The sequence below is a fragment of the Macaca nemestrina genome, chromosome X (assembly GCF_043159975.1).
Source record: "Macaca nemestrina isolate mMacNem1 chromosome X, mMacNem.hap1, whole genome shotgun sequence".
Taxonomy (NCBI): Eukaryota; Metazoa; Chordata; class Mammalia; order Primates; family Cercopithecidae; genus Macaca; species Macaca nemestrina.
In genome coordinates, this window is record NC_092145.1 from 42645959 (window position 1) to 42658647 (window position 12689).

Sequence of the window (12689 nt, forward strand, 5' to 3'; positions counted from 1 at the left end):
GAATGTATTTGAAAAAGTGTCTAAAGCTGAAGGAAGCAGGGCAGGTAGGCAGAAACCGCATCATAAGGAGTCTCACCTGCACATACAGGGATTTGGACTTGACCCTCTGGAGAGTTATAGAAGATTTTAAGCAGGAGAGGGACATGGCCAGCTTTGCATTTTAGAAAATAATTCTCTCAGTATCCTGGAGAATTGATTGAAAAGGGTCAGACTTAAAGCAAGTTGTGACAATAGTTTTCTCTCTCTCTGTCTCTCTCTCTTTCAAAGAGTAGTAATGAGTACCTGAACTAGGGCAAGTATTAGCAATGGGAATGAATTTCAGAAACAATTAGGAGGTGGCATTCACAGGACATGGTGAATGATTGACTGTAGTGGGGGAAAGTGGAGAGAGAAATGTAATATGAATCCCGGTGTTTCTGGCTTGAGTCACTTTGTAGGGGCAGTGGTACAATGGACTACAAGTACACAGGAGGAGAAGGCTGGTAGAGTCAGGAGTAGAGATAATCCGTGCGGGAAACATTACATTCGATGCCCCTTTGGCACATTCAAGCTGAGATGCCAAGTAGGTAGATGGATATATGGGTCTGTAGCTCAGGAGGGCGCTCTAGACTAGAGATAAAGATTTTTGATTCATCCATCTGTATGTTGTATTTAAAGCCACAGGCCCAGTTGAAATTGCATCACAGAGTGCAAAGAGAAAAAGGACAAGGAAAGAACAGCAGCACTTAAGAAGTGAGCAAAAGAAAAAGAGGTTAGTAACGGGGCCTGGGATGGAACAGCCTAAGATAAAAAAGAGAACCAGGAGAGAAGCTTTCTGTTAGGAACTGGGGTAAAATTTTGCTAGTATTTAGATGGCATTAGTCTATAAAACCAGGGAATGCTAAAACCCTGCTTTGCCAACCAGCCTTTCCCCTTATAAGATCCTGTATGGAAAGATGTGCAAGGATCAGTAGCCAAAGGGTGAACAAAGTATCACTTTAATAGAAAAGCTGAAAACTCTGGGAGTGGTGGCTAATGCCTGTAATCCCAGCACTTTGGGAAGCAGATCACTTGAGGCCAGGAGTTTGAGATCAGCCTGGTCCACATAGTGAAAGCCTATCTCTATTAAAAATACAAAAAAAAAAAAAAAAAAAAAAAAAAAGTTGCGTGTGGTGGCACATGCCTGTAATCCCAGCTACTCGGGAGGCTGAGGCATGAGAATCACTTGAACCTGGGAGGCGGAGGTTGCAGTGAGCCACAGTCATGCCACTACACTCCAGCCTGGATGAGAGAATGAGACTTTGCCCCCACCCCCAAAAAATAAATAAGAAAGAAAAAGAAAAAAAAGGAAAATAAAAAGAAAAAATAAATGAAAACTCAATGCATGGCTCTCTAGGAAACCTGGAGTACATTGTTTAGGTTAGAGGTGTTAAGTAGTGCTTCTACTTCTTGCTAAAACCTATCACTCTCTTGGTAGAATTCGGAGGAAGCTGCAAGAGCAACCAAGCCAAGAGCAAATTTTGTGACTCTTTTATCTACCAGTACCTGAAAAAGTGGCAACAGGATAAAAAGAAACCCCAGTTTAATGGAAGAGAGAAAACACAAGAGAACAGAAGGTGAACCAAAGAAATAAATAGTAAGACAGGCTAATAGGACAACCCAGAGAGTGTTCAAGAAGAGATTGGTCATCAGTGTTGAAAGCCACAAGAGAAGTCACATAAGATAAGGCAACAGAGGCAAGTGCTGGAGTTTTCTCCTTATTTTCATTTCTGATCTTCACCCCCAAGCACTGTGACATCTGCCGTGGAACAAGTTATTTTAATGAGCTCAAATTGTTCTCTGCTTGCACCCTTGGTTTACAAGGATGGTAGAATGCGTGGCCCTGACTTAAAATCTGAACTGGCTCCTTGCGTGTTCAGAGCCCTAGAACAGTAGTAAACTGGTAGCTGGCAGATGTGATTTATTTAACCTTAGCAGTGTGTGCCAACATATAAAAATCAGGAGAATTCACATAACAATCTGGATTTCTGTATTCTTTTAAAAATTTAGATTTGGCAAAGCTGGGCATGCACTGTGAATGATTATAAATCCTGGTTGCCACCTTTAGATAGACATGTGTTCTTTAATTTTCTGCACCCTCCCGTATTGCTTTATTTCCAGGCTGTGTCAATCACTGATGTCAATAGCCTCGCATTTGCCAAGTACAGAACTTCAGAGCATATTAGCAATGAATAGATGAGCATGCACTAGAGCAGAGGTTGGCAAACTTATTCTGTAAAGGGACAGATTGTAACTATTTTAGGCTTTGCAGACCATACAGTTTTGTCACAACTTCTCAACTCTACCGTTGTAGTGTGAAAACATTCATAGACAAATTTGTATTCCAATAGGTGTGGCTTGTCCTAATACAACTTTATTTAAGGACTGTAAAATTTGAATTTTATATAATTTTCATGTCATCAAATATTTTTCTTCTTATGATTTTTTTAAACATTAAAAATGTAAAAAGCATTCTTAGCTCATAGGTCACATAAAAACAGGCTGCCGAGCAGATTTGGCCCATGGGTTGTAGTTTGCTGACCCTAGCCTAGGTAACCAAAAGCCTCATTTCCCCAGTTAGGACATGTGATCATGCAAAAGAACTGATATAGTTATTACTATGAGGAAGGCAAGACTGGCTTGAGTATATCATTTTGAATGGCTAGGTGTGGGACCTGGCTTTATAAAGAGTTGTGTTCACTATGGAAGTGCCAAAGGCAATGCAAGAGTAAAGAACCCAGAAAAAGACAGCCATCTGAAACCAATCAGGCAAAGGGAGGCTGGTGCCAAACAGCAATCCAAATCAGGCAACCCCTCTAGTTAACCTCTTCAGATTTCCTCATTTTGATAAATAGCATGACTATTCCCCAAGTCTTAGGAGACTTTTGGTGGACAAGCACCTGAGAGAGAGACTAGCCAATCCTTGTGGGGACAGTAACATAATGAAAAAGCTGTTAAAATGATCAAGGTCAACCTGACTGATATGAATTAGAATGAGTCTGGAGAGTGGATGCATGTGGCAGGGGAGGGGGAGAAAGAGGCTTTCTGAGGAAGGTGGAAAGTTATTATTTGACTTGGGCTAGAGTTTGTAAAATGGGTAGACGACAGAACTCACCTTATGGCTAACAACACATCCTGGGACCTTGTCAGAGAATCCATAAGGGTACCAGTTTGGGTAAGATATGAGCAGGTACCAAAAGATGTCTCAATGTCTCTTCATCTCTATGTGAGATGGAAATGGGGGTCTTTTCTTTTTTTTTTTCTTTTTCTTTTCTTTCTTTCTTTTTCTTTTCTTTTTCTCTTTTTTTTTTTTTTTTTTTTTTTTTTTTTTTTTTTTTTTTTTTGAGACAGAGTCTTGCTCTGTCTCCCAGGCTGGAGTGCAGTGGCGTGATCTCGGCTCACTGCAAGCTCCTCCTCCCGAGTTCACGCCATTCTCCTAACTCAGCCTCCCGAGTAACTGGGACTACAGGCGCCCGCCACCATGCCCAGCTAATTTTTTGTATTTTTAGTAAAGACAGGGTTTCACCGTGTCAGCCACGATGGTCCTAATCTCCTGACCTTGTGATCTGCCTGCCTCAGCCTCCCAAAGTGCTGGGATTACAGGCGAGAGCCACTGCACCCAGCCAGGTTTCTTTTTTGTAACTAACTTAAAAAAAAAAAATTTGGTCCCAATGGTCAAAACAACACACATTGACTGTAGAAGTGTAATATGGGTAGTATAGAAAAGTGTTAAAAAAACAAGTTAAAAACATTCCTAATTATTTCTTCACCTAGATGAAGCTCCTGTTCATGTTCTGGTCCAGTTTTATTCCAGTGCCTTTAAAATACCTCTACATGGTTGATAATTATGTATTTGATTTTTAGCTTGCTTTTTTCACTTGATTTAAAAATTTTTCCATATCATTCAAATTGTTTTGCAAACGTGGTTTTTGAAAATTGTATGTGTGTGTATACATATATATTCCCCATTCTCCCACTCTGCACTTCAGCAACAGCAGTGTTAAACATTTAAGCATGCTTGAAAGATTTGCTATTAGAAATAATGTTCCAAGTGGTGCTTTTATTTTAAATGATTTCATTAGGAAAAATATAGTTAGAAGTAGAACTACAGGGTTAAATGGTACAATATTTTTTAACTATTGCTAAATATTTTTGTCTGATTTTAAAGATCTGTATGGGAGTTTTCATGAAGGTTTTAATGATCTTCTTTTTTTGTCTTCATTATTTTATTTCAGCGTCTTCATTATTTTTACTCATTTAGTAAACATTTACCATCACCTCCTATATGTCAAAGTTCAGAGGTGGTTACAAAGAATTCAAAGGTATAAACTGAGTTCTTTGGAGCATGCAGGCTATCCAAAAAGATAAGACCCAAACACCAAATTCTACTGGAATTTCACTTGTAGATATACTTGCACAATTTCACCAAGACATATGAAGAAGGATATTCACTGCAACAACAATAACAACAACAACAACAAAAACTGAGAAACAAAAATAGCAAACAATAAAAACAAAAGCCTGGCACTTTGGGAGGCTGAGGCGGGCAGATCACGAGGTCAGGAGATCAAGACCATCCTGGTTAACATGGTGAAACCCCGTCTCTCCTAAAAATACAAAAAATTAGCCGCGCATGGTGGTGGGCGCCTGTAGTCCCAGCTACTCGGGAGGCTGAGGCAGGAGAATGGCGTGAACCTGGGAGGCGGAGCTTGCAGTGAGCGGAGATCACCCCACTGCACTCCAGCCTGGGTGACAGAGTGAGACTCTGTCTCAGAGAAAAAAAAAAAAAAGCCTGGTAATTACCAAAATGTCCACCACAAGGGCAGAACAGTGTGTATAGTGCTCTCTTTGTGTCTGTGCGTCTGTGTGCATGTGTATATTTGAGAAAGCAATAAAGAGAGACAAAGAGAAGATGAACATGAAGACACTCCGTTATCTGCTGTTCCTTAATTCTAAAAAATCTGAATATTGAATATTTTCTTCAAAATCTGGCACAAACTCATTTGGGGGAACCTCGTATGAACTGACATGTAGGTATTTGTATTCTTCATTTATCACACCTAATGTGATTATTCAAACACCTTGTCCCATAAATTTTAATGTTCAATTAATATTAAACATGTCTAATTTACGTCTTTGCTGTCCCAAACCCTGCTGAGGGGGTGACATACTAAATGTCACAGGCACTATATCATCATGTTAAAATCCTAAAAATGTTGCATTCCAACATTTTTCTGACCTCAAGAGTTTGGAATAAGGAATTATGTCTAGTACAGATACATTTGTGTGTGTGTATGTGTGTGTGTGTGTGTGAGTTTATGTTGTTTTCATTTTTTCTGGATGATACTGCATGAAATATTTTATAGCAATCTCTGGGAAAGGGACTAGGAATTTTGGGGAGTGGATTTTACTTTTCATTTTGTACCTTTCTGTAGTTTGAATTTTCTGACCTTACATGCACATTATTTACTTATTTATTCCTTTAAAAATTTTAAATTGCAAAAAAGTATGTATATGTACAGTGTAGAACATGATGTTACAAAATATATGTATATTGTGGAATGGTTACATCAAGCTAATTAACGTGTTACCTCACATAATTATTTTTTTCATGGTGAGAACACTTACATCTATTCTCCTAAAAATTTTCAAGTATAAAATACATTGTGATAACTATAGTCATAATTTTACACAATAGATATCTTGAACTAATTCCTTCTGTCTAACTGAAGTTTGTATCCATTTATCAACATCTCCCCAGTCCCTAGGCCCTGCCATGTGTTACCTTGATATATATTTTTAAAACTCAGCAGGGTCATAAGGATGAAGATTATGGTCCACTTTGTTTTCTTCTTTGTATCTCTTATTAAAGCAAACTATGGCCTGAAAAGGACTCCGTACTTTTATATTTGAGTGCTTGTGGATGTACTGTAAGCTAGCTTAATAGTCAGACAAAAATTGAAAAACTAACTTAATATTATACACCTGTAACAATAGCGGAGTGTTGGCCAATCCCAGGGGCCATACTTCAACCTCTCAAAGACTGCTGAATGTTCAAACTGTATTCAAATAAGGCCTCACTATACCTCACTTCCGATTCCTGTACATCACTTTACCTTTTTTTGTCTATAAATGTGTTCTGACCACGAGGCAGGGAGTCTCTGTGAATCTGCTCTGATTCTCGGGGCTGTCCCACTCGCAAATCGTTCATTGCTCAATTCAACTCCTTCAAATTTCATTTGGCTGAAGTTTCTCCTTTATCGCTCTCCATATTTAATATCAATATGAAAATAATTAAAATTTTTAAAAAGTGCATTTAAAACAATAAAAACAAAAGTACCTATGATGGGAGAGCAGTCTATGGTAAGAATTAGGAGGTGCATATCCCAAGAGCCACAGAAGTCTGAGGGGTCCCTGTAACCTGAGAGAGATCCAGACAGCCTTCATGGGGCTGATGGGACTTGAGCTAGACTTAACACATATTTAGGATGCAATTGGTAGACATGATAGGGAGTTCAAATGGGGAAGGCCGTCCATAAGAAGACAATAAAGGAAGAATGAACTACTGTCACCTGAAAATGTGGGAGACTAAGTAGGCAGAAGGATACCAGCTATCTTGAAGGTAAAAGGGAGCTTTTACCTTCAAGTAACAGTGAAGGTGGCTCCATTTCCACCTTACATTTGACCCTGAATGTGCTCTCGTGGAATACAGGTACCACCAAACTGGAATGTATGAAGTTACCATTTGTCTTCCACCCATTCCCAACCCATTTATTTTCTCTCTTCTATTCCCTTCATAGGCCTATCATTAAACAGCCACTTTAAAAAAATGCTCAGGACTCTATCTCTAGAAATAGTTACCACTGACATTTCTGTGCATGTTAAAGACATGCACAGAATCATTTTGGGGAGAGAGAAGCTTGAGGAAATCAACCAGCCCACCCCACTCATACACTAGAAAAGGAATACAAGGTCTTGAGAGGTGAAACACCTTGCCATGTCACATAGTCCACTGGTGCAGAGGTCCAAATAAAACCCAGTCTTCCACCTTACAGACCAGTTTTAGACTACTCTTCTTTCTGTGTTTACTGATGATATATTCATTTTCCAGACTAGCCTGTGATCTGATAAGACTCCAGCATGTTATTGATGTCTGGGAAAGGTGAAACAAAACATAAAAGCATGTGGAACCAGGTGGTCGCTAGAAAAGCTGTGCTAGCTTGTGTAGATTGGAGCTGTGTTCTAATGAGTTACCATGGCAACATCTGGGCATGCATTTCAGGCTCGAGGGAGAAGATATAATACTAATATCCTGCCTGGCCACTCATTCCTGTCAAGGTATGATTCATCACTCCAAGAGAATGGGTCTCCAGCTGTCAAGTTGTGGGGAGGACAGGGGTGATGGTGAAGTAGACACTCCCTTCTTGTTTGCAGTATCATCATTTTTGAAGTGGAGGGAAGGAAGGAAGGAAAGAAGGAAGGAGGGAGGGAGGGAGGCAGAGATGCTTTTCTTTTCATTGATATTTTACTTGCAATATAAGACACTATGCTGCCATTAACCTTTCCCAGCCTGGAAAAATTTGTTCTAGCTATATCTCCTTCCTTTGAAACCTAACTTGCCTTACTTCTCTCTTCTGATTCTATATAACCCCACAGAATTTCACTAACAGTCTGACATGGCTGAGCAATTCACAAGCTTTTATAGCAAAATTAAATGTTATTATTCTTAAAGGACTCTTTTTTATCTGGGACAAAACCCAAGAGTCAGTAGTGAAGCAAGTGATCTAGATCAGGACAAGTATGGAGCTACGGTAAGATTCTGGAGTAGATCGAATTTGCTTTGAAGTCCTAAGGCAGGAAAGGGACCAAGTTTAGCTTAGACCTCACAATGCCCACTCCACTGACCCAACCTATACATCTTACTGCATCTCAGTGGGGTGCACAAAGGGAGACACAAAGGGATAGCCAAGTTGGGAAGGGGAGATCAAGACCTTGGAAACTGATGGTATACCATGAAGTTATCTTGTGGGGAGCCCTGAAGTATGATTTAAAAACATAATCATCTAAAGTGGACAGAGTAGGCCGGGATGGCAAAAGATTGCTGTTTCTGGGTCTGAGTCTCTGAATGGGGCTGTTCCAGTACCAAGGCTCAATTGTTCAGCCCAACTTCCTACCTTTCTCCATTCTGTAGCCTCTGGAGCATTCGAGTCAGTCTATTCTCTTTATTCCACACACACCAGGCTAATTTCCACCTTCTGTTTCTGTAGTTTCTTCCACTCGGACTCCCCTCCTCATCCTCTCTGTTTACCCTACTTCTAATCTACGTTTCAAAATCAAATTAGAGTTCTATATCCTCCATGGACCATTCCATTGTTGCCCCCAACTCATAATTATCCCTTGCACAAAGCTTATTTAAGTTTTATATTACATAGTTATTTAATCTCTCTGTGCTTTGATGAGGAAAATAACAGCACCTACCTCCTAGGTTTTTAGTGAGGATTAAATAAAATAATTCATGTAAAGCATTTAGGGGAGTGCCTGAAGCACAGTCAGTGTTCAATAAGTCGTATCGGTTTTTATTTTCACGGCAAGGCATTATATAGCCCCAAGTTAGGGCCATCACCCATTGCTGTGATGTAGTACATAGTAATAACATCAAAAGCAGCAGGCAAGGCCTTTTGTCCTTTTAATATACAAAAAGATACCTTGCCTTCCAGAATAGACAAAGAATAAATGGTAACATTCTGAGTCCTAACTATGAGTCAGGGTGATATTCTAAGTGCTTTCCTTTTATGAACATGTTGAATTCTTATACCACTAAGAGTGCAGGACTATCATCATTATCCCCATTCTACAGATGAGTAAAGAGATCCAGAGAGGTTGGATAACTGGCCACAGGTCACACACTTAGTTAGCAAGTAATGGTAGACCAGGATCCAAATCTAGACAGTGTGGCTCCAGAGCCTGCACTCTTAACCATTACACTAGCCCCCTTGCAAATTGGAAGATAAAAACCCAGGCAAGGCCTTGGGGAGCAAGGAGCCTATTTAGAAAAGGGAAGAAGATTTAGCTGGAAAGTGTCTAGATGCTTTAAAGCACATAAGCTTTGGGGTGGGTGGCCCGTATCTGTGGGGAACAAGCCAGTCTTGCATGTGAACTGGGTGTGCTCATGCTATCCTTGCTGTCTGTCCCAGGGTAGTTTCAGTTGTGCTCAGGGAGCCTGTCCTGAGAGTCTGTGGCTGTCATAATGACTCACTGTGAGGAGGGTGACTGGAGATAAGGGAAAGGAAGAGTAGCAATCTCAGGCTGTGGGCACTAGAAGAGTCCCCGCAATCCCTGGGGTGGTGGCAGGAAGTCTTGAAGAAAGAAGCCAGACGACTGCTGCCCAGCCACTGAGGGGTATGAGCATTTTCAGATATTTGCCTTCATAAATCAAACCTTTAGGTCTTATCTCTAACTTCTTTATTGGCTCCTTCTTGGCCACAATCCTGTCGTTTATCTGGAAGGAATTCTAAGTGTTACATAAAGCTGAGACAGAACATCAATACTTGGTTTTGAAGACATAGTGCTCAGAGAGGGATTGGCAAGCTCCTCTGAGTGAGAGCTGGGTGGGGGCTTTTAGTCAAAGGGTATGAAGCATGCCCTACCTTAAAGTACACAGCTCTGTGGGGAGATTTTACTTTTGGTTTCATGCTATTGTCAACTCTCTGATGACTTCACAATTACTTGGGAGATTAGGTACCACCAGAAGAACTGCCGCAGCCAGGACTGGAGACTTACATGGTGTTTAGTCATCAGGAATATTAGACAGAGCCTCATCCCTGAAATGCTGGCCTCACCAACACCTGTCATCTTATTATTGGTATTGGATGCCCGAGTCTTGAAGATTTTATTTTTCCATCTTCAAGAATGCCCATTTAAGAGCTAGAAAAACACATGAAGTTCATCTGGTACAATCCGGTTAATCTGTATTAAAGCATGAGCATTATTTGATGTGTTATTAGCATTCATTGAGTTAACCTGAGGTTTATAAGTAGCTTCTATGAGTTCCCTAACACTGTATGCCGAGTTTCATGTGAATGTCCACATGTGCATTTTTTACACATTGTAAAGCTCTTATCAAGCCAGAAGGTAGTGGGTTGTGTTAATACTCAGGAGGCAGCATGACACAGTGGAAAGCATAGGCTTGTAGAAAGGCCTGGCTTTGAATTCTGGCTCTTCTGCTTACTAGCTGTGTGGCCTTGAACAAAATGCATAACCATTCTGAGCGTAATTTATAAAATGGAGAAAGTAACAGTGCCCAGCTTGAGTTGGTATTGTGAGGATCCAATTAAATAAGGTAGGTAAAGTGCAGAACATAGTTCCTGGCACAAAGTAGAGGCTCAATAAATATTAATTCATTCAACAAATACTTATTGACTGCCCACTTAATGCCTTTCATTCTTCTATGTTCCATAGATACAGCAGTGAACAAAAATTCCTGCTCTCGTGGAGTTTACATTCCAGTGGCTCATATTGTGAATATTACTCTGACAAGCACTATTCGTTCACTCACTTATTCCTTCAGCACATTTCTATTAATTTCCTATTATATGTGATCTACTGTGCTGACAATGAGGCTAAGATGGAAAACAAGACAAATGTGGCCCTTTGTCTCATAGCAATTTGGTGGGAGAGACATCCAAAAAATAGTTAGAAATTCTATAAATAAAATAGCAAAAATTATGATAAAGACCATCAAGGAAGCAAAGAATGGACACAGAGAAGGAGAATAAGGGGAATGGGAGAGAGGAGAACCATTTTGAGCAGGATGGTCAAGGTATGACCCTGATATATGGTGACATTTAAGCTAAGATCCAAAAGATTGAAAGGAGATAATTATGAAAAGGGAAGGATTGTGTATTAGTTTTCTATTGCTGCCATAACAAATCACCACAAGCTTAGTGAATTAAACCAATACTGATTTATTATCTCACAGTTTCCATGGGGCAGCTGTCCAGGTACTGCATGGCTGAGGTAGGTTCTCTGCTTAAGATCTCCAAGACCAAAATCAAGGTGTAAGCCAGCTGCATTTCTTGCTGGAGTCTCTGGGGAAGAATCCACTTCCAAGCTCATTTCCTTTTTGTGTTTTCCACATGGCTCTTTCCATCTTCAAGCCAGCAAGGGTGTCTGGAGACTTTCTCATGCTTCAAATATCTCTGACTTCCTTTTCTGCTGCATTTTTTTTCTGCTTTTTAAGGGCTCATGTGATTACACTGGACCTACCTGGCTAATTCAGGACAATCTTTCAATCTTGAAGTCAGTTTACTAGTAACCGTGATTATATCTGCACACGACAATAGGTTTGATATCAGGCAGTGAAGGTTATGGGAGTCAAAATTCTGCCTCCCACAGATAAAAAGGGTATTGCAGGCAGAGGGAACAGCATAATGACCAAGTGCACTGAGATGGACTCCAGCTTGTCATATTTGAGGAACCGAGAAGACAGTGTATCTGGAATGTTGTGAGCAAGCAGGACAGTGGCACAAAATGAGGTTGGAGAGGTGAGCAGGGGTCAGCTCATGCAAAGCTTATGGGCCATGCACAGGAGTCTGGGTTTCAGTCTAAAGGCAATGGGGAGCCATTAATGAGTCTAAATCTGGGAAATGACATGACTTGGTTGACATATTTGAAAGTTCATTCTTGCTACTGTGTGGACAATGAGTTGGAAGGGAGCAAAAATGAAAGTGAGAAAGTAATTATGAAGAATAAAGGTAATGATTCCAATCCTCAATTCTAGAGTTTCTCACTTTGTTCCAGTAACACAGCACAGGGAATCATAGAGTTCTCCGTGGAAAACTATAAAATAGTCATATTTAAATCATAAAATGTTTACAAATATAATTCTATGTTAAATCAGATGCTAACTTTTTCATTCTAGTATAGGCACACGGAAGCAGGGACCAAGGGTTTCAGGAAAATTTACGGGAGCACATTCTATCCATAAACTTACTGCTTTTCCTTGAAAAACTTGGTGGAAAGACCATCATTTCATTTCATTTCATTTTTAGTGGCAGAATACTCTTATTTAGTTCACAAAACACAAAAGTTTCTGAGGGGATAGTTTAAAAAACATTGTGAAGAGGAGAGCAATGTCTTAAGGTATAGGCACTAATGTAGGTTAGACACAAGACCAAGGTCCTTCCCAAATACTTTCAGTCTCTTTTGGACCTCCCTGTCAGGATTTTTAACTAGCTGTTTGAAATGTGTTATTACAGTGGGAAAAAATTCAAGGTCCAATGGCTATGCAGATGGAAGAAGGCCAAGTTCACAGAGTAGCCTAATTCGTCAATGGGAGGTGAGATCTTTTCAGCTTCATTGCTAGGTGGGCCCTTTGGTCCCAGATTGAAAGTGCTCTGATTCTACCTGGTAGCTCAACCAAACAAGGCCCCCATAGTCTCCTCTTCTAAAGCTCTTTGAGCACAAAGCCCCCAGTCACTGGCAGTTTCCCACCCAGCCTCCTCCTCTTCTACCCTCTGGCTTTGAAGAACTCTGTGATCTATGCTCCTAGCAGGCACTTAGATTTCTTTCTCCTACTTTCTCATGCTGTCTGTTCATTTACACACCTCTCACCAAGTCCTTCAAATGTCCCATTTTTCTAAATAACCCTTGTGTTCCTGTCATCATTTCTA

General features: G+C 40.2%; 1 protein-coding gene across 1 annotated transcript in view; it reads left to right on the plus strand.

The window, feature by feature from the left end:
* Nucleotides 1–12186: 12186 nt before the first annotated feature.
* LOC105490486 (LHFPL tetraspan subfamily member 1) overlaps nt 12187–12689 on the plus strand; it is a 257433-nt gene continuing 256930 nt past the window's right edge. The window contains exon 1 of the mRNA XM_011756199.3: nt 12187–12355. Within this exon, the coding sequence (XP_011754501.1) occupies nt 12349–12355 (7 nt within the window). The 5' untranslated portion in view covers nt 12187–12348. The remainder of the gene's footprint in view (nt 12356–12689) is intronic.